Here is a 22,770-nt window from a genome sequence, read left to right as displayed (position 1 = left end):
ATTGACGAGAAGGAAATTGAACGAGTCATCGCCTACTATTTGACTAGGCTGAGACCACACTAAACCACTTGTTATTAATAATACCAATGATAAAGTAACACAACTACCTTGACATCGTAATTTTATAAGCTTCCGCGTGGAAAAATAATTCGTTTTGTATGATCGTCCACATTCATTGTACAAGTACTAATGCAATTATAAAACTTGCAGGTGGACCAAATAAAATATAAACTATATACATGTGTACCCATATTTGGTATGAATTATTTTGCATTTGGTAATTAAAACTAGAACAGATATTGATGGGTAGTATTAGATAATCCAAGTTTTTGATGGATTTTTATTGGTTTGGAGTGTGTTTTAACAAATCCAAAAGTGGTCCTTTAACCTAGTTTTTTCCCATGTTGATCGTTACGGTGTTGATGTGACAGTTTACGATGCTGATATGGTGATCTATAATGCTCATTGGCAATTCATCTTTTATGTTTGAGTTATCGATTTAGTCCATCTGTTATGTCATCCGTCACGTTATCAACCATTGTGGACTGCTACGTCAGCATCGTGGACCACCATGTCAATACAATGAACTGCCAAGTAAATTCCATAACAATCAACGACGAAAAATATTGAAAGGTCAGATTGAGAAAAAAAATAATACGAGGTTACATTGATTTTTTTAAAAGTATAGGGACCTCCATGCATTTTTGCCTATAAAGTTTAATAACTATTAATATAGTTCACCCAAAGTCTACATCGAGAGATTGGCCCCCAAAGCTAGCTTCCCTCCAAAATCTAAAGAGACTTTGGCCCTTGGGGTTGAGTGTTGACTATTCTCTGCTGTCGTCCCCGTGGACTTCGTCTTCCTTTTTGGTCTCCTCTTTCTTCCATAATCTATACATACACACATATATATCTGCCATTATCAACTCTATCCATGTTCTAAAAGGGCTGCCCCCCCTCCCCCCTTCTCAAACGAAATTTCCCCTCCATTTTCTATTTTTTCCGCCTTCCTTTGTTTTTATGCCTTTATGACACCTTAAACAAACTGCTTGTCCCTCTGTTTCTCGTTCGTTTGGTCTGAAAATCTACAGAATCAATGCAAACACATCTTCATACACGAAATCAAAAGTTAAATCTTTCTTAGTCTTGACTTTTGTTATCAAGGTGAGTCTTCCATATGCATATATTTTTTCTTCTTCTTTATGATAAGAAAGCAACGTCACAACCACAGTTCTAGTTTCTCTCTTAGTCTTTTCAATGGTAGTTGTCTCATTAATTCATCAAAAGAAATGTTGATTTACTGGTTTTTATATATCTTCTAAGTTATGGTTTTACTTTTCATTTCAGGGTTTTGATTTTGTACAAGAGTTAGATAACTCTCGAAGTTGAACTTGGTTGCATATGAGATGAAACTACCCCAGAAATTGGCCGAAATCATGACTTTCCGGCGTGACAAATTTTTAAGGTTAGAATTTATCAATGCATATACAGTTGCTTGCTTTTGTTGTTTCGTTTTCATTGATCGGTTCAACTTTAGAATTATTTGCGTTTTCTAAGTGTATAGTACGATTAGTACCCGTCAACTATACTAAAGCCTGCCTGGAAAACCAACCATGTAAATTCTTACCATTGGATTGCTTGGCTTGGTTTGTAATATTGTGGTTTCATTGTTGGCCTGTATATTTGATCTAGAATCAGTCTAATAGTGTTTTAACTTTGGGTTTTTTATGATATTTCATTCGATCACTCAGATTCCACGATTGGAGTTCAGATGATGGATCATTTACAATGAAACTTAGGCCATCGTTTGGTGCTGTTATGGATCGTGTCCGGATGGTATTCGAGAATTGGTCTGGAAGGATTAGAAGCTTAAAAAAACCAGTGATCTTTGGTTCTTTGGGCAAAAAACGACCAAGAAAAGACAAGGCATTGGGTACCAGGAAGAGGATTCTTAATCCACAAGGAGAGTTTCTTCAGACATGGAACAAAATGTTCCTTCTTTCGTGTGCCGTTGCTCTGGCTGTTGATCCTTTGTTTTTCTACATCCCTGTGGTTGATGACTACAAGAAGTGCCTTGACTTGGACAAAAGACTGGGGACCATTGCTAGCGTCCTCCGTACATTTGTCGACGCCTTTTATATAATTCACATCGTCTTTCAGTTCCGCACCGCATTCATTGCCCCGTCGTCTCGTGTTTTCGGTAGGGGTGAGTTGATCGACGATCCCAGGGCGATCGCAAAGCTGTATTTGTGCAAGAACTTCTTCATCGATATTCTGGCAATTCTTCCACTTCCGCAGGTGCTAACTGCTTCTACTTCACTTACCTTTGACAGTTGCAATCCATGACTAACTATGAACAATCTCATGTATTGCTTTTCTGATTAGGTGGTAGTCGTAATCATAATTCCTGCGCTGAAAGGCCCAGTTTCATTGGTCACAAAGGAGTTGTTGAAATCCATTATTTTCTGCCAATACGTGCCGAGGATCCTTCGAATCATCCCTCTTTTCAAAGAAGTTACGAGCACTTCCGGTATACTTACCGAGACAGCATGGGCTGGTGCTGCTTTGAATCTCTTCCTCTACATGCTAGCCAGTCATGTAAGTTTGATTCGGTGTATAGTTTATGAGTCGTTTGGTTTAAGCAAATATCAACAATTACAAGCAATTTCCTGATTCTCTATGGTTTACGACATGCCAGGCAGTCGGAGCCTTTTGGTACTTGTTCTCAATCGAACGACAAGACCGGTGCTGGCGCAATGCTCTAGGCAGTGGTGACAAAGGCGCTCTGTACTGTTTTAAAGAAACAACCCCGGTAAGAAACGAGACATTAGTGAATCTGCTGAATACTACCTGCCCTTTAACCAAACCCGACGACATAAACGGTTCTGATGTCTTCAACTTCGGGATATTCATCGATGTACTTGATTCTGGTTTGGTCGGAACAAAGAATTTTCCGAAAAAGTTCTTTTACTGCTTTTGGTGGGGTTTGCGTAATCTAAGGTTTGTAAACATTGAACAACAACCCTGTAGTTTACTCCATTTGATTCTCACCCCTTTTCTTTTGTTTTTTTTCAGTTCTTTAGGCCAAAATCTCAAAACAAGCACTTTCGAGCTTGAGATACTCTTTGCTATTGCTATTTCCATTGGTGGGTTGATTCTGTTTGCACTGCTTATTGGGAATATGCAGGTACTTGCTTAACAATCTTCTTCATCGAATCATTGGTATTTCGCCATCAAAAAATTATTTCATTGTTTCTCAACATTTATTGTTACTTTCCCAGAAATATCTGCAATCAACAGGAGTCAGAGTGGAGGAAATGAGAGTGAAAAGGCAAGATGCAGAGCAATGGATGTCCCACAGGATGCTTCCCGAGAACCTGAGGGAACGCATTAGGCGATACGAGCAGTACAAATGGCAAGAAACCAGAGGCGTCGAAGAAGAGAATCTCATTGCTAACCTTCCCAGAGATCTCAGGAGAGATATAAAAAGACATCTTTGCTTGGATCTTCTCAAAAGAGTGAGTGCTTTCATTAAGCCTCGAGCTTCATACGTTCATGCAATCCTAAGATTTAACAGTTCAAAATTTGTGTTTTTTTAGGTGCCCATGTTTGACAAAATGGATGAACAACTATTAGATGCAATGTGTGATCGTCTGAAGCCGGTGCTTTACACCGACAAGAGCTGCATTCTCCGAGAAGGGGATCCGGTGGAGGAGATGTTGTTTATCATCCGAGGGAATCTGACAAGTACGACCACCAACGGTGGAAGAACCGGTTTCTTTAACTTGGCTAATCTCAAGGCTGGTGACTTTTGCGGTGATGATCTCCTTACTTGGGCCTTGGATCCCCAATCATCGTCTAATCTACCGATTTCGACGAGAACGGTGCAGGCACAGAAAGAAGTTGAAGCTTTCGCTCTAATGGCGGATGACTTGAAGTTTGTGGCCTCTCAGTTTCGACGCCTTTCCAGCAAGCAGTTCATGCACACTTTCAAGTAATTGTTCTACACAACACTATTTCCCTTTAGTTCCTATCCTGTGTTAGAATGTGCTTATATGAAGTGATTTGTTCAACCAGGTACTACTCCGTGCGATGGCAGACATGGGCAGCGTCGTTTATACAAGCAGCTTGGCGTCGGCACTGCAAGAGGAAGCTTGTAAAGTCTCTACGCGAAGCAGAGGAATTGGCTTTGAACAAAGAGAGTGAAGCCTCCGCGACGGCGAGCCTTGGTGCCACTCTTTACGCATCAAAATTCGCTGTGAATGCTTTACGAACGCTGCGGAGCAACGGTTCACAAAGCGCCAGATTGCCTCAAAGATTGTCGCCGTTGCTTCCTCAAAAGCCAGCCGAGCCTGATTTTAGTGCTGAAGAATAATTTTATTAGTTTGATTAAGAGTTTTGAGCTTCCATTACAATACAATAAATTCGGGACAAGCTTGTTTATAGTGGTTTAATCTAAACATATGCATGTATGGCGTTTGTAAAGGTAAATAGTTATTAGAATGTGCAAGTATTAAGGATCAAATATGTGATTACGTTACTTCTTTTACTCTTGATTGCGTACACTACAAGCAAAAAGGTGTAATATATCAAACAGGGTCATTACGTGAACTAGCATCCTCTTCCAGTGGAGACTTTCGGCTCATCGGGCACATAGAGTTCATCCATAGCCATTCATCAATGCATTCTGCATGGAAGCAGTGTCTGCATTCCGGTATGCACCTGATAGTGTCTTTGCTAAGGTATTCAGACAAACATATAGGGCAAGTGCTGTGATTGGGGCCAGGTATTCTCTGGCACTCGGCAAGCACAATCTTCTCATATGATTCAATTGTGGATTCATCCAGCCCTGTTACGACAATCACAGGTTGTGGCAACACTTCTGCAGTGCTGTCGTCCACCTGCATTGGATATGGATTTCTCCGGGCACGATTGCATCGATCCTGGCAGTATGCAAAGACGGCAATTCCTATTGCTTCGGAGATTGCCGGTAGAGTAATACACAGAGATGACCCTGAAAACTTGGAGACCCTGACCTTTTCTCCCTGAAACATGATATCAAAAAGGGAACTTTGACATTTGAAGCTGGACCATTGCTAATTAAATACAACACACTAGTTCTTATATATAAGAAGAACTTGACATTAATCATGCTGGTTCTTATATATAAGAACTAGTTGACATTAATCAAGCTGGACCATTAATCATGCTGGTTCTTATATATAAGCAATTGCGTCATCTATAGTAAAGTCAGAATTAAGATCATATGAATGAAAAAAATTTCAAGAAATATCCTTACTTGGTGTATGAAAACAGAAGATTTCTTCACTGCTGTTGCTCTTTAACCCGCAGATTACTCCTTGTTCTTTGCAATCGCCGCATCGAGGTGCATTCCATGTCAGCTGAATGTCTGCATCAAGTGCGGCCGTGAACTCCTCGTCATCCTTGGCCTGCCACGGAACTGGAATCGACAACACAGTGATGATACGACACGATGATGAGGCAATCCTATTCGCAAGCCTTGCGGAAGAAGTAGCCAAGACCGAGTTCGTTGAATTGGTTAGGCAATCAATGGCATTGAACCGAGACGTTGTGACCTGAGTTGGGCAGTTTAAGAACGTGTAGTTCTGAATAAAAACAGGCACAAAGGGAGAGCCCGGAAGGTTTAAGCCGAGAAGCCGCTTCGGAAGGCAATCGCCAGGGTCGTATAGACTTATCTGTTGATCGAGATGGTTGATATCACGGACGTAAAACTCTCCGGAATAAGGAAGGTCTAGATAAATCGTGTCTTGACTACCGCACCTGAGGTCAAAGCCTCGGTACCCGCAGTTTTCGGGCTGTTTACCTTGTTGACGGAAAGGGAACCGTATAGGGACTTTGTTTTTGCCACACCTAGCAATGGAACAAGGCTCTGCTGCTGCTGCTGCACATAAAAGGAGAAGGAGAAAAGAGCAAGATGAGGGTATCCGTGATGGAAAGTGCTGAAGAAATTACTCAGGGGACAAAGAGGGAGCAATCCATTTATAGAATGTCAACTACTTGAAAGAATAAAGGGTTCTCTTGTTTCTATGAGAGGAAGTTTCCGAGTTGACATCATCAAAGGCATGCCTTCTTTGTCATGATAAAAAATGTGTGTGTATATATATATATATAATATCATGTTTTGTATTACCGTGATTGTATATATATATATTATCATGTTTTGTATTACCTTGATTGTATACAATACAACAAGTGAGAATTGGAAAAGCAAAAAGAAGCTTATAATATATCAAACAGGGTCAGTATGTGAATTAGCATCCTCTCCCGATGGATTGTTTCGGCACACCGGGCACGTACGTAGTGTTCATTCGTAGGCATTCATCAATGCAGTCTGCGTGGAAGCAGTGTTTGCATTCCGGTATGCACCTGATAGTGTCTTTGCTATATTCTCCTGCTCTCTCCGAACACCAAGTTTTACTCAATCATTAACTCATCCAGTCCCGTTACCAAAACCACAGGTCGTAGAAATACAGCTGCCGGACTGTTGTTCCGCGTGCACGGGATATTTCCAGGCACAACGACGATTATCAAGGCAGCATGCGAGCGCTGGTGATCCTGTAAACTTTTAAACCTTCACCTGTTCCGCCTGAAATAAGATATCAACTGGAAATTGTGACGTTTGAATAGAAATACAGTTTCCGAGATGCCATCAACAAACGCCGCCTCTTTATTGGACAGTGGTTCTACTTGTTTAGATTTGTGAAGCAAATCTTAAAGGCATATAGTCTCAAGTTCATGCCATACACAAACAAACGTACATCATATGGTGATGATGGCTAGGTCCCATCCACGACCCAAGTAAAATGGAAGCGCTGCTGTTGGTGGCGGCAAGCTTGTTTAATCCTCGTTATTTTGAGTAAATTACAATTTTGTACATAAACTATCAGTCTTGATCTATTTTAATACTTAAACTTTCAATGTTTTCAAAACCAACGTTTAGTTTTTGTTTTATTTTAATACCCCGCCATTAAAAACTTAACACATTTAGTGCTTAAACTATCAATTTTGATCCATTTTAGTACCTAAACTTTAAAAAAAATCAAAATTTAATTTTAAATTTTGAACGGGTACTAAAAAATGAAACAAAAACTAAACTTTAGTATGATTTTGAAAAAAAATAAAAGTTTAAATAATAAAACGAACCAAAATTGATAATTTAGGTATTAAACACGTAATTTACACCAATAATTTTTGGGCCAAATTGCTTTTAAGTGCATAATTTTAAAATTAATTAAATTAAAGTATGACACCTAATTTTAAAATTTTAAATTAATCACTTAATAATTTAATTATAATCCATATTTTATTATAGGGTAAAGTACACAAATGGTCCCTCAACTAGAGAGTATTACTTTATTGAGTTCTCCGACTATTAAAAGTTACAAAATGATCCCCTGACTATATGATGTTGCTTTTTTAAGTCCCCAACTATTAAAAGTTACAAAAATGTCACACGACTATTCATTGTGTTCCAAACTCATCCTTTTTTTTGTTGAAAATTTATGGTTGTTTGAGTTAGACGTTAACCTATTGACTAAGGTATGATATAATATGAACCCAAAATCTCAAACGACTATCATATGCCAGACATAAGGTTAATGTGCAGCTCAAACTACCATAAAAATTTTAACAAAAAAAAAAAACAAGATTGAAACACAATGAATAGTTAAGTGACCATTTTATAAATTTTAATAGTCTAGGGGACTTAAAAAAGTAATGTCCTATAGTCAGAGAACCATTTTGTAACTTTTAATAATCGAAGAACTCAATAAAACAATACTCTATAGTCGAGGGACCATTTGTGTACTTTATCCTTTATTATATGCTTAATATAAAATAAATGTCTGAACTATGCTAGTGCCTAAAGAACTTTTCGCTAAAAATATGTGCCTAACGTTTTCTATGTTATACTCTTAGGTGTCCAATGTGAACCGTCGCTAAAAATCACCGTTAAGTGACACATGTCACACTCTGATAATTCTGAGACTTTTTATTTAAAATAAAAAATAAAAAATAATTAAAAAAACTATTTTTTTCAAATCTTAGATATAATACACATAGCCCATATACGTTTCGTATTACGAGTTAAATATGTCACATCAACTTAACATACATTTTTTATTCAGACACATTTCAGAACTTTTATATTTTGTATTCATATTCTTTTTCCTTTAAGTCACTTTCAAAAAATTTCTTATTTTTATAACCCAGTGTATATTTATGAGAATGTAAGGTACATGAGTAGAGTGCACACTAGACACTTTAGTGTCAATCGTAACTAAAACTGAAACATATTATGCACATTAGTGCGCAATTATAACATGAACACCAACGCTGCAGATAACTGGAAACTGATAAGTAATCACTTAATGACACGTCAATTATAACAATTCTCAATGCAACATATAATGGACTTTTAATTTCATATTATAATAATTTATTCATCAACATCTGAAAATCATAAAAATTTAGAATTCTTTTTCATAAAATTCGTACTTGTGTTTTTCATGCTCTATATCATCCATAAAAACATTTATGTAAATACTATAGAAACATTCTATAATTAAAATAGAAAATATGTTTGAAAATAATTATGAAGCTGACTTATCGCAAGTCGCCGTCAATCAAATTAATTAAATAATAAATTACATTCACTTTGCTAATAAATCAAAATATAAGTCTCTCTAAGGTTTAGAATTAATTATTTGTTCTCAAATGCTTCAACTATCCAATTTTATTAAAATTTCATGCTCTGACAGTTTGCACTATATTAAAAGAAGTATTATTTTGTATTATTATACATACTTAAAATTTATTCCGTTAATACTGCTGAAAACTATACTCGAATAAAAATCTAACCATATAAGGCACTTATTCTAGTTTACAATTGTATAAAATTATTCTGATCTATCATTGATTAAAAATTCATATCCTTTCATATACAACTCAAAATCAACAGTTGTTTGCTTTTGACAAAACTAGATTGATACACGATTTCATTGGTATAAAATTCATCTTCTAATCATTTCTATATAATTTATTATGAATTTCTAAACTTAATTTCTAGACAATTTTCCCTAATTTGCATCCTTAATTCATTTCTCTAATTCTATAAACTTAATAAATGGACATATAGGCTAAAATCACAATTCATATAACATTAGAAATCACTTTTTATAATAGTAATTCTGACATTGGCTCATCGCAAGTCAATGTTTGTTTGATAACATAAAAACAAATTAAATGCATTCACCTTTGTCTTGCTATCGAACCTTCTCCACGATAATCTTCTCGCTCCCATACTTTTTCCTTCCCTCTCGAGCTAGTTGGATCATTAGATTTACTATGGTCTGACGACGTCATATTTTAATATAGAATGTTCAAACTATATTTTAGTATTGAACTAACATAATATGAGCGTAAATATAAAATTGAAAATCGATACTTAATCGATTTAACTAAATATAATATCATCATAAACTTAAAATTCTCACAAATACTTATTAAATTCCATAAATATTTATTTCCTCGTCAACCTTTCAACTTTTGCTAAATACACAATAAGCTACTAGTTTTAAATTCTTTCTAGAATTCACCTCAACTTTTCCTTTAAATTCATAATAGACCTTCACTATTATGATTATGTCACAATAATCATATAAAATTTCCAGTACCTTAATAAAATATTCAATTCAAAACTTAAACATTCAAAAGCTTGATATTTCATACTAAACTTTCTTAGGTTTTTCAAATTCGACCACTAACCTTATAAACTTACAATTTAATCCCAACTTAAATAATTAAACTCAAAAATCAGCAAGCTACTAAAATTTCCAGCATAATACTATTTTACCCAAATGATACTTTCACATTTAAAAACTTGAATTCAAATCCTATATTTCTTGGACTTTTCGAATTCCACCCCTAAATTTTACCAAATTTGAAATTTGGTTCCAAACAACTTTACAACTTAGATTTCCAGCATTCAAGTATTCCAAATCACATAGAACACTTCTAATATCCATTCTAGACCATAGGAAATTGTTAAATATTTCCCCCCTAATTTTCCCTAGTGGCCGAATCTTGCAAAGGAAAAAGGTCAAGAATTTCATTCAATTTCAAGCATGAATTCAACTTCCTTACTTCAAATTTATGCTATACAAATAAACACATCCTCAAATTGCATCAAAATCCATCAATTCTCCACAAACCCTAAAGTAACCAAACATAATATAAGCGTGTATAAATAATTTTAATCATCATACATGCTTTAGAATTAATCTCCAACATAAAAAACATAAAAAATTCTTCATCAATCTTTCAAAATCCCAAAACCCTACATAAACCCTAACTTTCGATCTCAACATATAAGCATCTTCACCATGAAATATTGGTACCAAATGATAAAGAATTTCATGTAGGTTAATTATGTATCTAATAGCTTAATCCAAAAATCAAGTATATAGCTTCAAAATTCAAAACAAAAATCTTACCTTGGTAGCTAGGTATGTTTCGGCCAAAAGAAAAAAATGGCTGAAAATTATACTAAATTCTTGTTTAATCTAGTATTTATCCACCTTCATACTTGTCTTAATAATAATATAATTGAATTTAAAATTCATTTAATGAGAAATTCCAAAAATATCATTAATGAAACTTGATAATTTACCAAATGCCAGTACATCATCTTCCATTAAAATATTTATTAGTCAAAGATGAATCAACTTCAACTTGTCTTTGACTTTCTATTTTGTCCATGTAATTTTCAAAAATTACATTTTAATCACTAAAATTCCATTGTTCGACCCAAACAGGAAAAAATACATTGTTATGTGCTAAATTTCTCTGATGTAAAATATGAAAATAATATTTCCAACCATTATCTAGCATTATGACATAAAAATTCTTTTTGGTAAAATTATCACTTTGGTCCCTAAACTTTTCCAAATTTATACTTTAGCCATCAAAGTTTCAAAATTTACATTTTGGTTAATCGTCAAAATTTGGGTATTACATTAGAAAAACTCAAAACTTTTAAAAATTTCATTTTAATCCCTTTGTCACCGCTGGTCGCCACCAACATCGTTAATAAGCCAAACACCCAACGACGTGTGATTGACCAACCACCCATGACCAAAAGTCTCATATTTTCGTAACCAAGCAACCACACAAAAATGGTGTAAATGAATTTTTTTTTTGTTTTAGGGCTTCGAATCCATAATAATCCCTTAGACTGATTGTGGTAATCGACCTTTTGATCGAATATGGTGATCGATCATTTGTCATTTGGTCGGCCATGGCAGAGGAGGGGGAGAAGGCGAAAGGGAGAAGACGACACTGTTATGTTTTTTTACTATAAATATTCAAAAATACCAAAACATGACACATCATTTAACGACAATTAATGTCTAAGCACCTAAAATGGTAACGAAAAAACATTAGATACTTAAAAATATAACAGAGAAAACGTAAGACATCTAAAAATATAATAGAAAAAACGTTAGACACTTATTTTTAACAAAAAAAAAATTCTTTAAACATTAAAACGTTTAAACATAATTAGAGACTTATTTTTTATATTATATTATATTTACCACTAAAGTTTCATCCGACTCCATCCTATCTCCAACCAATCAGAAAACTAAAATTTTAAAACACCAAAAGCCGCCGCCGATCCAGTCAATTGAATTCTTAAAAATTTCTTTTTCTTAGGAAATAATAATAAATAGAAAAAAATGACTTTGTAAGAAAATATATTTAGATAGTATGAGGTGCAACTGCACCGATACTTTGTATAAATGCCACCAGTCAATGAGGCTGAGAAATTTACAAATTATTGAAAAGAATAACCAAAAACAATTGAACCTAAAAGGCTAAGATAAAAAAGAATTACAAGCTCCCTGTTGAACGGTTACAAAAACTGAGATCCTTCGTTTGTTTCAGCTCTGAAACTATCAAAATGCACACAAAAAATCGGTTCCCCATCAGAAGCTATCTTTAATGCTTTATATATCAGAGAAAAATGGTAAGCAGAACCACCTTAATTCATATATTTTCGACAGTTGGGAGCTTTACATAGGCAAGTAACTTTGAGTTCATCATGCTCATCCGGATCGAACAAATAATCGTATCTGTCAGACAAATCATACATCCGGCATTTCATATCATCTGAATTGTAATTAATCGATAAAAGAGTACCAGCTAGGATGAATAAACAGTGGCAGAAAGTAACGAAAAAAATAGGGAATCCATAAATCTTACGTTAGCTCATCACCGGCAGACACATTGGCCTTAGCGATAAGAACTATCCGGCTCTCTTCATCCCCAACACTCATGATCCTCGCATAGCAATTAGGCATGCACTGCAAAACGGTGGTGTTTTCATCATGCTAAAAAGAATTCACAATGCTGTGTGACTAACACTAGCAGTAATCTAATTCTAAGGCCATACCGAATGATTGATTAGGCGTGCAATATTCCCCTTATTGGTGGCGTCAATCACTACTTCCTCACTGATTTTGAACAGCTGCATTACACATGTTGAATAATCATAAAAAATCAGTATTTAAAAATAAGAAGGCAGCAGCAACAAAAAAAGACCTAGGCAGAAAGAAAGGGTATTTCAAGCATGATCAATTACAGACAATTAAGGAAGCACCGCAACAAATACAGCAAATTGAAGAACCTCGGCCGTTTTACAAATGCCTTAACATATAGGGACATTTATCCTAACCAGCATTCAGTTTAATATCTGATGGTTGGGTAAACCATTGGCACGGGATCTTTTTCAGGAATTCAGTAATTTATCCCATTTACAGTAAGCATATCGAGAAGGTTTTCTAAAAGTTCAAATATTTTGCAATTATTTAACTTGCTAATACAAATAATTCAGTCAAATGGATACTTCAGCATGATCAAACCTTAAAGTTTGTAAAACCAAATTCTGCCAATATATATTGGCAATTGCTTATCAATTCAATAATCTAAGTAGTATTTGTAAAGTAAACATAAAATCTAGACCATGGGGCTATTCATAGAGATGGCTAAATCTAAACCCTTTGAACACCAGATGCTGCACACTCATAAATTGACAGGGATTAAAAGAATCTTACATAGCAATCCTTCCCTTCAGAATGGTACCGTGCCTCCCTAAGATTTGCAATACTACCCCTAACCTGCTCACCACGATACTCAACAACCTGAAATACACATGCTCATTATCATCACACCAAACATTATAATGCTTGACGAAATGCAACTTCAAACTGAATCATTGTAGATGCTTTGAGAAATGGACAGAAATAGATATCACAGTACAAAAAATACACCATTTCTCCTTCCTGAATGCTTCTTTGTGCAAAGAGACCCCATCCATGAATACCAGATTTGCCAAAACAAACTCGGTGGTTCTCAGTTCTCTAAAGACACATACAAATATTGAATTAAAAAGCTATATCATTAAGAAATAACCAGCAGGACATGATCAAGAACCATAGCTTACCTGCAACTGGTACAGTCGAACCTTGAATGATGAGAAAATGATAGAATCGTCCACTTCCTGTTTTAAGACAATGGTATTATAAAAATATCAATCTCGTTGATCATTCCAAGAGAAGTAGAAGACAAGATTAATTGATAGCTATTCTCCAATATATCTACTAAAGAAAGAATAGTACTTTATCTGTGTTCAATGCACTTAATGCATCTGTTGGATGATGCCTTGCTCCACCCAGTTTGTGGAATATTGGCTCCGATTCAACCTCCTGTCAAACAAAAAAAATAATATAAGCAGAGATAAAACCTGCACAAATAATTGCACCATGCTAACAGCTAGCTTCATATGAAGTTATTAGTACTAGCAGACAGCTTTAATTTGGTCAAAATGGCACACTTAATTGGAAAAAAATACTCCCATAAAATTAACGGCCTCAACTTCATCAAGGAAATTTAAAAAAAAAATCAGGAAGTATAAGATATAATCAGAGCAAATAGGAAAATACTACTGATATTAAAAAAATTAAAATAAAGCACATCAAAAGATTCCTGGAATCTACCTTAAAATTTGACCTTGTAAAAACACGGCATCTAGCAGCAGAGCATGCATCAACGTCACTGGAAACTGGAGCTGGGGATCCAGGGAGCTCTGCAGTCTTGGATGAAATCAAACTTGAACCTCCAAGACAGTCGTTCACGTTCTGAACATTTCTGGCAGCAAAAATCCCTGAAGGAGTATGCATGACAACAACTGCATCTGGATTTGGGCTCCTGCAACGAAGAGCAAAATATGAGGATACGATACCAACAATATGGGTGACACATGCAAAAGCATAACCAGAAGTAGACACTTCTTTACAAAGAAGTTAAAGAAAAGGGACTCTATCCAAACCTGTGAGCAGAGCAGTATACAAATGTTTTCGTCATTTGCATCCCATTCTTCTCTGAGCAGCGCAGCTGCAAATTAATAAGAAAAACATAAGTTAACCATGAAAGAGCATGATCAGTAAAAGTTGAACTTAAGAAGCCGGTCAAAAATATTTCAGCAGCAATTGGAGTTCAAACAACACTCCACTCATAAATATGGGACCAACTTTTCCCCCCAACATAAAAGGCTTAAAGCACTTACTTCCATTCTATATCCCGCTCTTGACGCACACATCACATGAAAATAAGTCGCACACTTGCAACACTGAGTGCAGGAGCCGTGAGTTTGTTTACATATCACACAACTCTGTCATCCACACAATTAAAGCATACTTAGATGAAATGTATTGAAATATCATGATGAAACCATGATTAATTGCAGAAAACAATGAGATCTCCTGACATCACACTTAGTAAAAAGAGATCTAAAACTGTGTTCTCAAAAGACATGATATTTTAGAAAGATGATTCCATTAGGAAGGCACCTTCAAAAACAAAGTTTGATGGAATTCTGAGGATCCCAACAGCAGGTTCCATCTTCTCATGATCCAGGAAACCAACTTCAGGCCGAAACCAGGCACATGTGACATGAATCCACAGTGACTCAACATCAGTTGGCTTCAAAGCACCCCCTAGAAAAGCATATTTACATGTTTTAAGAACAAATTGTTGAAAGAAATAATCAAACTCCACAAACAAGGACAAGACTAGGGGACAAAACTGGATTAATATTTTTTGGAGGAGCCAATATGAAATTTTAGAATTGTATAAATCTAAAGTTTTATTATTTCTAAAGGGACTACGGCATAAAATTTCCATTTTTGGGTGGCCAAAGCCAGTACCTAGCCCCCTATCATCATCCCAGCCTACAAATAGCTATTTAAGTGGCTAAAATAAATCACAAAAATGACTTGATGGCAAGAAGTTATATGAGTTGACTTGAGTGGCATTCATATTTCATTGCAAGTGAAGTGTTGTTTGATAAACTGAAAAATTAAGTGTTGAATTTAAATAATAAATTGGTTTGGCATTTTGCTTAAATTTAAATACTGTATATAATAAGATTGTTTAATAAATGTGTTTTAAAGAACATTATAATTAAAAGAATAATAATAAAATAAAGAAGTGTTGAAAATATTCTCCGTTAAGTGATAAGTAGATCCTAATCCACCCAACATTTTCCAAACCTTTTTCATTGAAATAATTCTATAAGATAGTTTTAGTTTTAGATTAGCAAACATGGCATTTTTCAATAGGTTATTAAACATGCCCCAAGTAAATGCCCCAAAATTATTCTTTTATGTGATACCCCAGCCCTTGCTACATATTTTTTCCCAGATAGCATACATTGGTGCTTTCTGAAAGATCTCCTCAATCTACATAACTACATATATGAACAATGAATCTAACAAAGAACAAATGAGTGCAAAAACAAATTTTTTGGTGATATACCTTTTACAGGGCAAAGGCAACACTCCCTCTCAATATCAGGTGTTTCACAAGCTCTACAAACCCAAGAAGTCAAATCCTGAACATCACTTGCTCCATAGCATTCTTGGTGAACAGCTATTTGACACCTTAAAAAAGAAAAATCCCTTTCTTAAAATCTGAGAATAACAAAATGGCATGAAAATCGATATTAAGAATTGGTGCATGATTAAATACCTGTTGCAGATAATAATTTTGTTATAATCCCAATCTTCAACCCATCTACACACAGCACATCTTTCTGTTGTCCATTTTGCATCAACAGGCTCATATTTTCCTGAAAATTATAGTTAATTTTCATGAGTTTGAAAGTCACTAACTCATTAACTCTAGGAAAAATAGGTTATTAAAAAAACTTCAAGAGAAAAAAGCCTTTAAAAAAGGCATTTACCTTGCAAAAAACCAATTAGCTTCTGCTTATCTAGTTTCATAGCATGAACACCAAAGGCATTATACTCAACAATCTGCAAAGAAATAACATGTGGATATAATGCATGTTCGCTTAGGCTATAACCATAAATAATAACAAAAATAGCATGAACTCAAGAGAAAAATTACAAACACCAGAACAGACCCATTTTTCCAGAGGTGTCATTGTGTCCTTGACTTTCACACTATACTTCCATTTTTTCGCTCTACACCCTGTATGCCGCTCCCATTCACTGAGTGTATACTTCTTTGACCCGCATGCACCACACTCACATACAACTCTAGAGCATGATGGATAGTTTACATAAGACAAATAGTAGATGGAAGTACAATAGTTGACAACCTGCTTTAGCCTACTCCAAAGAATTTCAAGCTTTTCAGGACTTACAAATGTAGATTTGGAAGATATGATCCTTCCATACCATTGCAGACTACAGTTAACTTGTCAGGAGGAACACTTTCCCCACTTTTTTCTCCAGATCTGCTTCAGTTTTTCATCACATTATTAGGTAGAAATGAAGCAGGTGATTCCATTAAAAAAATAGTAAACACAAAGAAGAAACACACATTGGACTGGTATGCTTGATTTTTGGCCCTCTTTTCGCTGAGTATGATTCAGATTTGAACTTTGCTTTACATTCAGGGCAGTAATAGTCAATGCTCTCCATATCCTTTAAATAATAACCATGTCAGTACTAACGAATTCAAGAAACAAGATAATATAAGAGGGAACATAAACATAGAAACAGGCAAGTTGGAATTAATAAGCACACCTGGAAAAGTTTACTGCTAATGTTGTCACATTCAGCATGTACCCACACATTACATCCATCACAACAGACCTAATCCATGGGTCAAAACAACAATCTCAAAATATGCAAATGTTTAATGGAAATACTCAAATTAATTACAATGAGCTGCATATATCTTACCCAATCGCCACCATCTGAATGGTGCCAAATCTTCTTGCATATGCCACAATACTGCTTTGATTTCCGCAGCTGTAATGAAAGGTAAACAACATTTTAAGAACTAAAGTTGTATTGATGCTCAAATTCAAACACATTTACATCCTCTAAAGGAAGAGCCTTTTTATTAACCTTAGCACAATGTTTGCACAAAAGCTCAGACTCATATTCTGATTTCTTCATTTTCTTCATATTTTTTAATGGAACAACTGAGCCACAGCTATCACAGGGTCTTGCATCCTGCACAAATCAACAATGCATCCTTACACATGAATTACTCTGCAAGATAAGCCAAAATGGAGGAAAACAGAGTACTTAGACAAAAAAATATGGAAAAAAGAAGGAAATATCCAACTGAAGTAGCCATAGTAGAACTATAACAAATCACATGTCACTTAAATTATTGAAATTATCAGATACCCCATTAAAATATTGGTGTTGTGAAGGTCAGCTCATAAATACAAGAAAAATTGTTCTAGGGAAACTTGCCTGGTTGTGGGAGGATAAACAGTCAAGATCCTGACTTGAACAACTGGGTTGAGCATCCGGGTATCCTATTTGTTGGGTCTTATGTTCTGAGTCTAGGAAACCATTTTCTGCTAAAACTGCCTCCTCCAATGCCATCTGAAAATCACTTTGCTTCCACTTGTACAACTGTTTCTGCCCCTGATATCTGAACTAGGAAAATTTCAGGACCATTAGAAACACATTATTTTCAAAACACTTAAGAGTTTATTAGGACAACAAAGTAATTGCAAAAAAAAAAGTGTTATTACTAAGGTAGTAAATTCTATCTGGAATGCCCCCTGGGTGTGAATAGCATCTCTATACTTCATGATGGTCAATCCCAACAACTGGGAGACTTTTTATTACATCCTTTGTAATTATAAAGAATCCTAATTACCTAAAAGTATTTTACTAACAATGTGTAATTACACGCAATTCACTAAAACCCACTACTTGAAAACAAAATTATTTTCTTTAAAAAAAGTTTTCCTCTAACTCTTCCCCCTTATAAGGATTGGAGCAAGTTGATAGAGTGCTTCAATAACACTCGCTTTAGTGCAACCCACTCATTATAATGATTATAACAGTTACAGAAACATATCATACCAATGTGTTTACAAGTAATTACATCCAAACTCAATTATTGAGTGGCTTTCTAAACACAACCTTAGTTAAGTCAGCTGATAATAGTTATCTACACAACAAAGTACACACCTGTCCATAAATTCAGTAAACGGGAATATCATTCCTTGTTTCACCCACGCATAATCCTGCTTTCAAGTTCAAAGAAATGAGCATACCGCCATACACAAAAAGAAAACAACAACATAAGATATGAGATTACCCTCTGAGTTCCGTTTTTTGAGTACCCAAAAAACATAACGCAAATAGCACCAGGAACGCAACAACTTAAGACTGATTCAGGAGCTTGCAAGAATGGATCAATCACAATAGCCGGCCAAGTAGGGTATCTCTTCCCACATTTAGCCCAAATTATATCACCCAAAGCAAAATCCTCTGGCTTATACACATCTTTCCTTTTTTCAGCTCTATTTTTTCTTAACCTCTCTATACCCTTATATCCATTATAAGGCACAAGCTCGTCTGTTTCAAGCAATGCCGGAGAAGAATTCAAATAACTTTCGTAATTGCAACTACTATTGATCCCTGCATAAACCATTCCTCTTTCCTCTCTTCTTTTACTAATTAGATATAAATCCGAGCTTCCATATCCAAACTTATCTTTCATATATCCTGACCCATCAAACTCATCGTCCTCCAAGCTCGAGTCCGTGTAATCGACCCTGAGTTTTCTACTTTTCCATGAATCAAGAACGACATCGTTGAATCTAGAAGGAAGTATTTGAGTTCTTCCTCTAGATGATTTCAACAAGGGAGGCTTCAAATTCTTCTTGTAACTCTTTTTAGCTTGCTTTGCCTTATTAAATTTCCTTGAATTAGACTCCAATTCACCGGCCCGGTACGACTCCTCGCTGCTCCAATAGCCCGCGCTATTGAAATCTTCCAAGTCGCCGTAGGAATAATAACCGTTCGATTTCAATCTCTTGGGGTTACCGTCGTAATCGTAATATATTTCTTCTTTCACGCAGCCACCGTAGCTCTCCCCTTCAATCTTGCACCGTTTCATACTCGGCATTTCAAGATTCCCGTTCCGTTTAATTATCATCTCTATCAATATACGCCCGTCAATCAAAACCCTGATTTTCACATCGAATCAAAGCCCCGTCGCGCTAAATTTAAATCGACGGTCTCACAAGCCAAAACCAAGCCCAACCGAATCCAATACTGAAACCCTAAAGACCGAACAACCCCCACAACAAAACAACAATAACAGAAGGAATCTATAAAATTCGCACGTTCTTCCCGCGAATCTTCAGCGTTCCAACCAGAAGAAAATTCGAATTTCCATCCACGTTGATGTGAATTCTCACCTGTTATAGACAATGAAATAGGGCAAGATGTTGTAACTTGTAAGGTTGGGGGATTAAGTGAGTGGAGGCCAAAACTACGCAGAGAGATTAGTTTATCTTTAATGGGTTTGAATAGCAGGGTTAAGGGGCCGATGGGGTAATATAATATCGGTTAAAATGTAGGCCTTGGCGGGATGGCGACGTGTTTTGGCTCCAAATACTGGGCAAGACGGAGGGAGATTGGAAAAGTAGCAAAATTTGTGGCTCCTGGTGACGCGCTAGACCAAATTGAAAAAGTGCGGCTATTGGCTTGAATTTTAGAATTCCCATAGTATATCTTCGTCGCTTTGATTTCACAAAATCGGATTGGTTTTTTAATGGGTAAAGTACACGAATGGTCACTTGACTATATGGTACAGCTTTATCAAGTCCCTCGAATATCAAAAGTTATAAAATGGTCACTTGACTATTCATTATATTCCAAACTCGTCATTTTCTGTTAAAAACTTGACAATATTCTGAGTTGAACGTTAACTTGTTGACTGTGATATGATAAAATTTAATCTCATAATCTCAAATGACTATCACATCTCAGTCATCATGTTAACATCGAGCTCGAAAAATCGTCAAATTTTTAACGAAAAATACGAGTTTAAAACATAATGAATAGTAGGGTGACCATTTTATAACTTTTGATAGTCGAGCGACTCAACAAAGTAACACTCTATAGTTAAAGAAAAATTTTGTAACTTTTAATAGTTGAGAAACTTAATAAAGTAGTTCCATATAGTTAGAGGACTATTTGTTTATTTTACCCTTTTTAATTAACACAATATTTAGAGTCATATTCTTTAAAAAAAGACGTAAATTACGAATTTAGTACATAAACTATCAATTTTAGTATGTTTTAGTACCTAAAGTTTCAATTTTTTCAAAATCATACCTAATGTTTAGTTTTCATTTTATTTTAGTACCTTGTCGTTAAAAAACTTAACGCATTCAGTACATAAACAATAAGTTTTAGTCTGTTTTAGTACCTAAGCTTTTAATTTTTTCAAAATTTAATGTTAAATTTTGAACGATATGCTAAAATGAAACAAAAACTACAGTTTTTAACGACGTGTACTAAAAAGAAATAAAAATTAAACTTTAGGTATTATTTTGAAAAAAATTAAAAATTATATTAAAACGGACAAAAACTGATAGTTTATATACTAAACACAAAATTTGCCCTTAAAATTTTAGTTTCAAATGTTAAAGGCAATTCGACAAATAAAAATAGACGATTAAAATTAATAATATTAGATGAGAAAATATTTTCTTAAAAAATAAATAAATAAATGTATCTATTTCTACTCTTCCAAGAGTCTTGAAAATGTAAACTAAGTGTAAGTGGATCTTAACTATTATAAAGGCGTGATCCCTTCGCATTTTGTAAAACTCTGATATAATATTAAAATTATGCCTCAATGTTTACTAAAATCATCATTTTAGCTCTTTTTCTCTTGAAAGATTTTGGTCCCTACCTTTTCATTTTAGTACGATGTTAATAGATCCGAAGAAAAGGGACATACGTCTGAACCGATGGTCTAAAATAAGTATCAGAGAGATGTTGATCATGCATTGCAAACCTGAAGAATGCTAAGCACGAGCACGACGATTCCGATGCCATTATGTGCCGGAATATCGGCGTTCATGCTTTGGTAAAGTTGTAAAGTCCAAGGATGAACCCCAGAACTGGATCACGGCATGGAGATAATACCAGAGTTGACTTTTGTGCTTTAAGTGTCCTGCAACTATTGCACCAGCAGGAAGGAATAACCCCCATCCTAATAAACCCAGTGTCCCATGGTTCTTCCTCTGGTTTATGTCTATGTTCGTAAAAGACGCTGCAAACGGAGTCGGTCCATCATATAATGCATCTTTTGAAAGAATGATGAACTAATAAGAGTTAACATACAAGCAAACCTTGAGAGACGTCGAACCAAACGGCGGTCTTATCGTCCATGATCGTAACAGACGATGTTCGAATTTGGCATTACATGCCAAGTAAATTATGGCCCCATGAAGGGCCACAGCGGGTGGAATATTGTTAAGTGGCAATTCACCCTTATCAGCTATGACTTGGTATGCATGTCTACCTTGCAAGTAGAATTGTTTGATTCTTGCATGACCTTCTCTGTTAAACCATCCCGCCGTGGCACTCGATCCCAAGCATCATCCCGTTCCTCAAAAAACCGATCCCTACCCTTCCGGTTATATAGACTGCCGATAAAACTATTGTCACCAAATTGTATGATCTCTGATAATACTGCATACACAGGTAAGCAATGAGTAGCTTAGTAAATGAATTGGCTAATGGCTAGTTCATGTAGAGTTGAAAGAAACAGCTTACCCTCAAAACCATGTTATTCCATATAGGCGAGCAAAATATATTGGAAGATGATATATATTTTTTTCATAGGAATCTTACTATTTTATATTCACCGATGAACCGATGGATATTGTCTTTATTTTGTGACTTATAATATATATACAGTGTTTTGAAAACCGAACTGGACTGACCAATTCAACCCGGGAATTGCTGTCTTGTCTGGTCCATTCTATCCCGGTTGAACCGGTTCTAGTAAACCGCAAGGAACCATTTGAACCAGCTTTGAACCGCTCGAAATGGACCGGACCGTGAACCGGTTCAACCTAATTTTTTTTATTTTTTATTAAATATTTTTGGTATTTTTATTTAATTTTTTAAATAATTATGACGTCGTCCGGTTCTTACGACCAGCCTAACCGGTTCGATCGATTGAACCAGTGAATCGGTAGCATGGCCGGTTCCCTGACCGGTCCGGTTATGAAAACCATATATATATATATATGGATTAAGATCCATCTACACTATGTAAAACTAATAAATTTTATATCAATTTATAGTCAGTAGATTCAAATAAATAAATGACTTAAATTTAATTAAAATTTATAATTCA

General features: G+C 35.3%; 3 protein-coding genes and 2 pseudogenes across 3 annotated transcripts; 1 reads left to right on the top strand and 4 right to left on the bottom strand.

Annotated features, from left to right (window-relative positions):
• The first annotated feature begins 929 nt into the window (after positions 1–929).
• On the top strand, positions 930–4,520 carry LOC120131178 (putative cyclic nucleotide-gated ion channel 13). The gene is made up of 9 exons (XM_039148230.1): positions 930–1,164; positions 1,348–1,465; positions 1,752–2,298; positions 2,386–2,598; positions 2,699–3,000; positions 3,076–3,187; positions 3,282–3,518; positions 3,600–3,994; positions 4,078–4,520. Exons 2-9 carry the CDS (start codon positions 1,407–1,409, stop codon positions 4,373–4,375), a joined length of 2,163 nt encoding a protein of 720 aa, XP_039004161.1. The 5' UTR covers positions 930–1,164; positions 1,348–1,406; the 3' UTR covers positions 4,376–4,520.
• Positions 4,521–4,589: 69 nt separating this feature from the next.
• On the bottom strand, positions 4,590–5,054 carry LOC120131136 (RING-H2 finger protein ATL20-like). The gene has a single exon (XM_039148208.1). The coding sequence runs from the start codon at positions 5,052–5,054 to the stop codon at positions 4,590–4,592; it is 465 nt and encodes a 154-aa protein (XP_039004139.1).
• Positions 5,055–5,282: 228 nt separating this feature from the next.
• Positions 5,283–9,405, bottom strand: LOC120131135 (putative RING-H2 finger protein ATL21A). The gene is made up of 4 exons (XM_039148207.1): positions 9,315–9,405; positions 6,676–6,752; positions 6,490–6,597; positions 5,283–5,981 (listed from the first exon to the last, which is right to left on the bottom strand). Exons 1-4 carry the CDS (start codon positions 9,403–9,405, stop codon positions 5,283–5,285), a joined length of 975 nt encoding a protein of 324 aa, XP_039004138.1.
• Positions 9,406–12,001: 2,596 nt separating this feature from the next.
• LOC120131212 lies at positions 12,002–19,895 on the bottom strand (annotated as a pseudogene).
• Positions 19,896–21,402: 1,507 nt separating this feature from the next.
• LOC120131134 lies at positions 21,403–22,676 on the bottom strand (annotated as a pseudogene).
• Between the last annotated feature and the right edge of the window lie 94 nt (positions 22,677–22,770).

This window comes from Hibiscus syriacus, unplaced genomic scaffold, assembly GCF_006381635.1.
Source record: "Hibiscus syriacus cultivar Baekdansim isolate YM2019G1 unplaced genomic scaffold, ASM638163v2 tig00110549_pilon, whole genome shotgun sequence".
Taxonomy (NCBI): domain Eukaryota; kingdom Viridiplantae; phylum Streptophyta; class Magnoliopsida; order Malvales; family Malvaceae; genus Hibiscus; species Hibiscus syriacus.
Note: the sequence above shows the minus strand (reverse complement) of the source record. Positions and strands in the feature narration are given on the sequence as shown.

Excerpts from the sequence above, each read along its gene's own strand:
- LOC120131178 (XM_039148230.1), top strand. The coding sequence starts at position 1,407 with ATGAAACTACCCCAGAAATTGGCCGAAATCATGACTTTCCGGCGTGAC. Across the intron at positions 3,001-3,075 it reads TGGGGTTTGCGTAATCTAAG|TTCTTTAGGCCAAAATCTCA; the intron begins GTTTGTAAACAT and ends GTTTTTTTTCAG. Across the intron at positions 3,995-4,077 it reads CAGTTCATGCACACTTTCAA|GTACTACTCCGTGCGATGGC; the intron begins GTAATTGTTCTA and ends TTGTTCAACCAG.
- LOC120131136 (XM_039148208.1), bottom strand. The coding sequence starts at position 5,054 with ATGTTTCAGGGAGAAAAGGTCAGGGTCTCCAAGTTTTCAGGGTCATCT.
- LOC120131135 (XM_039148207.1), bottom strand. The coding sequence starts at position 9,405 with ATGACGTCGTCAGACCATAGTAAATCTAATGATCCAACTAGCTCGAGA. Across the intron at positions 6,753-9,314 it reads AGAAGATTATCGTGGAGAAG|ATTTGCTTCACAAATCTAAA; the intron begins GTTCGATAGCAA and ends TATGCCTTTAAG. Across the intron at positions 6,598-6,675 it reads TTGATGGCATCTCGGAAACT|GATCACCAGCGCTCGCATGC; the intron begins GTATTTCTATTC and ends AAAAGTTTACAG.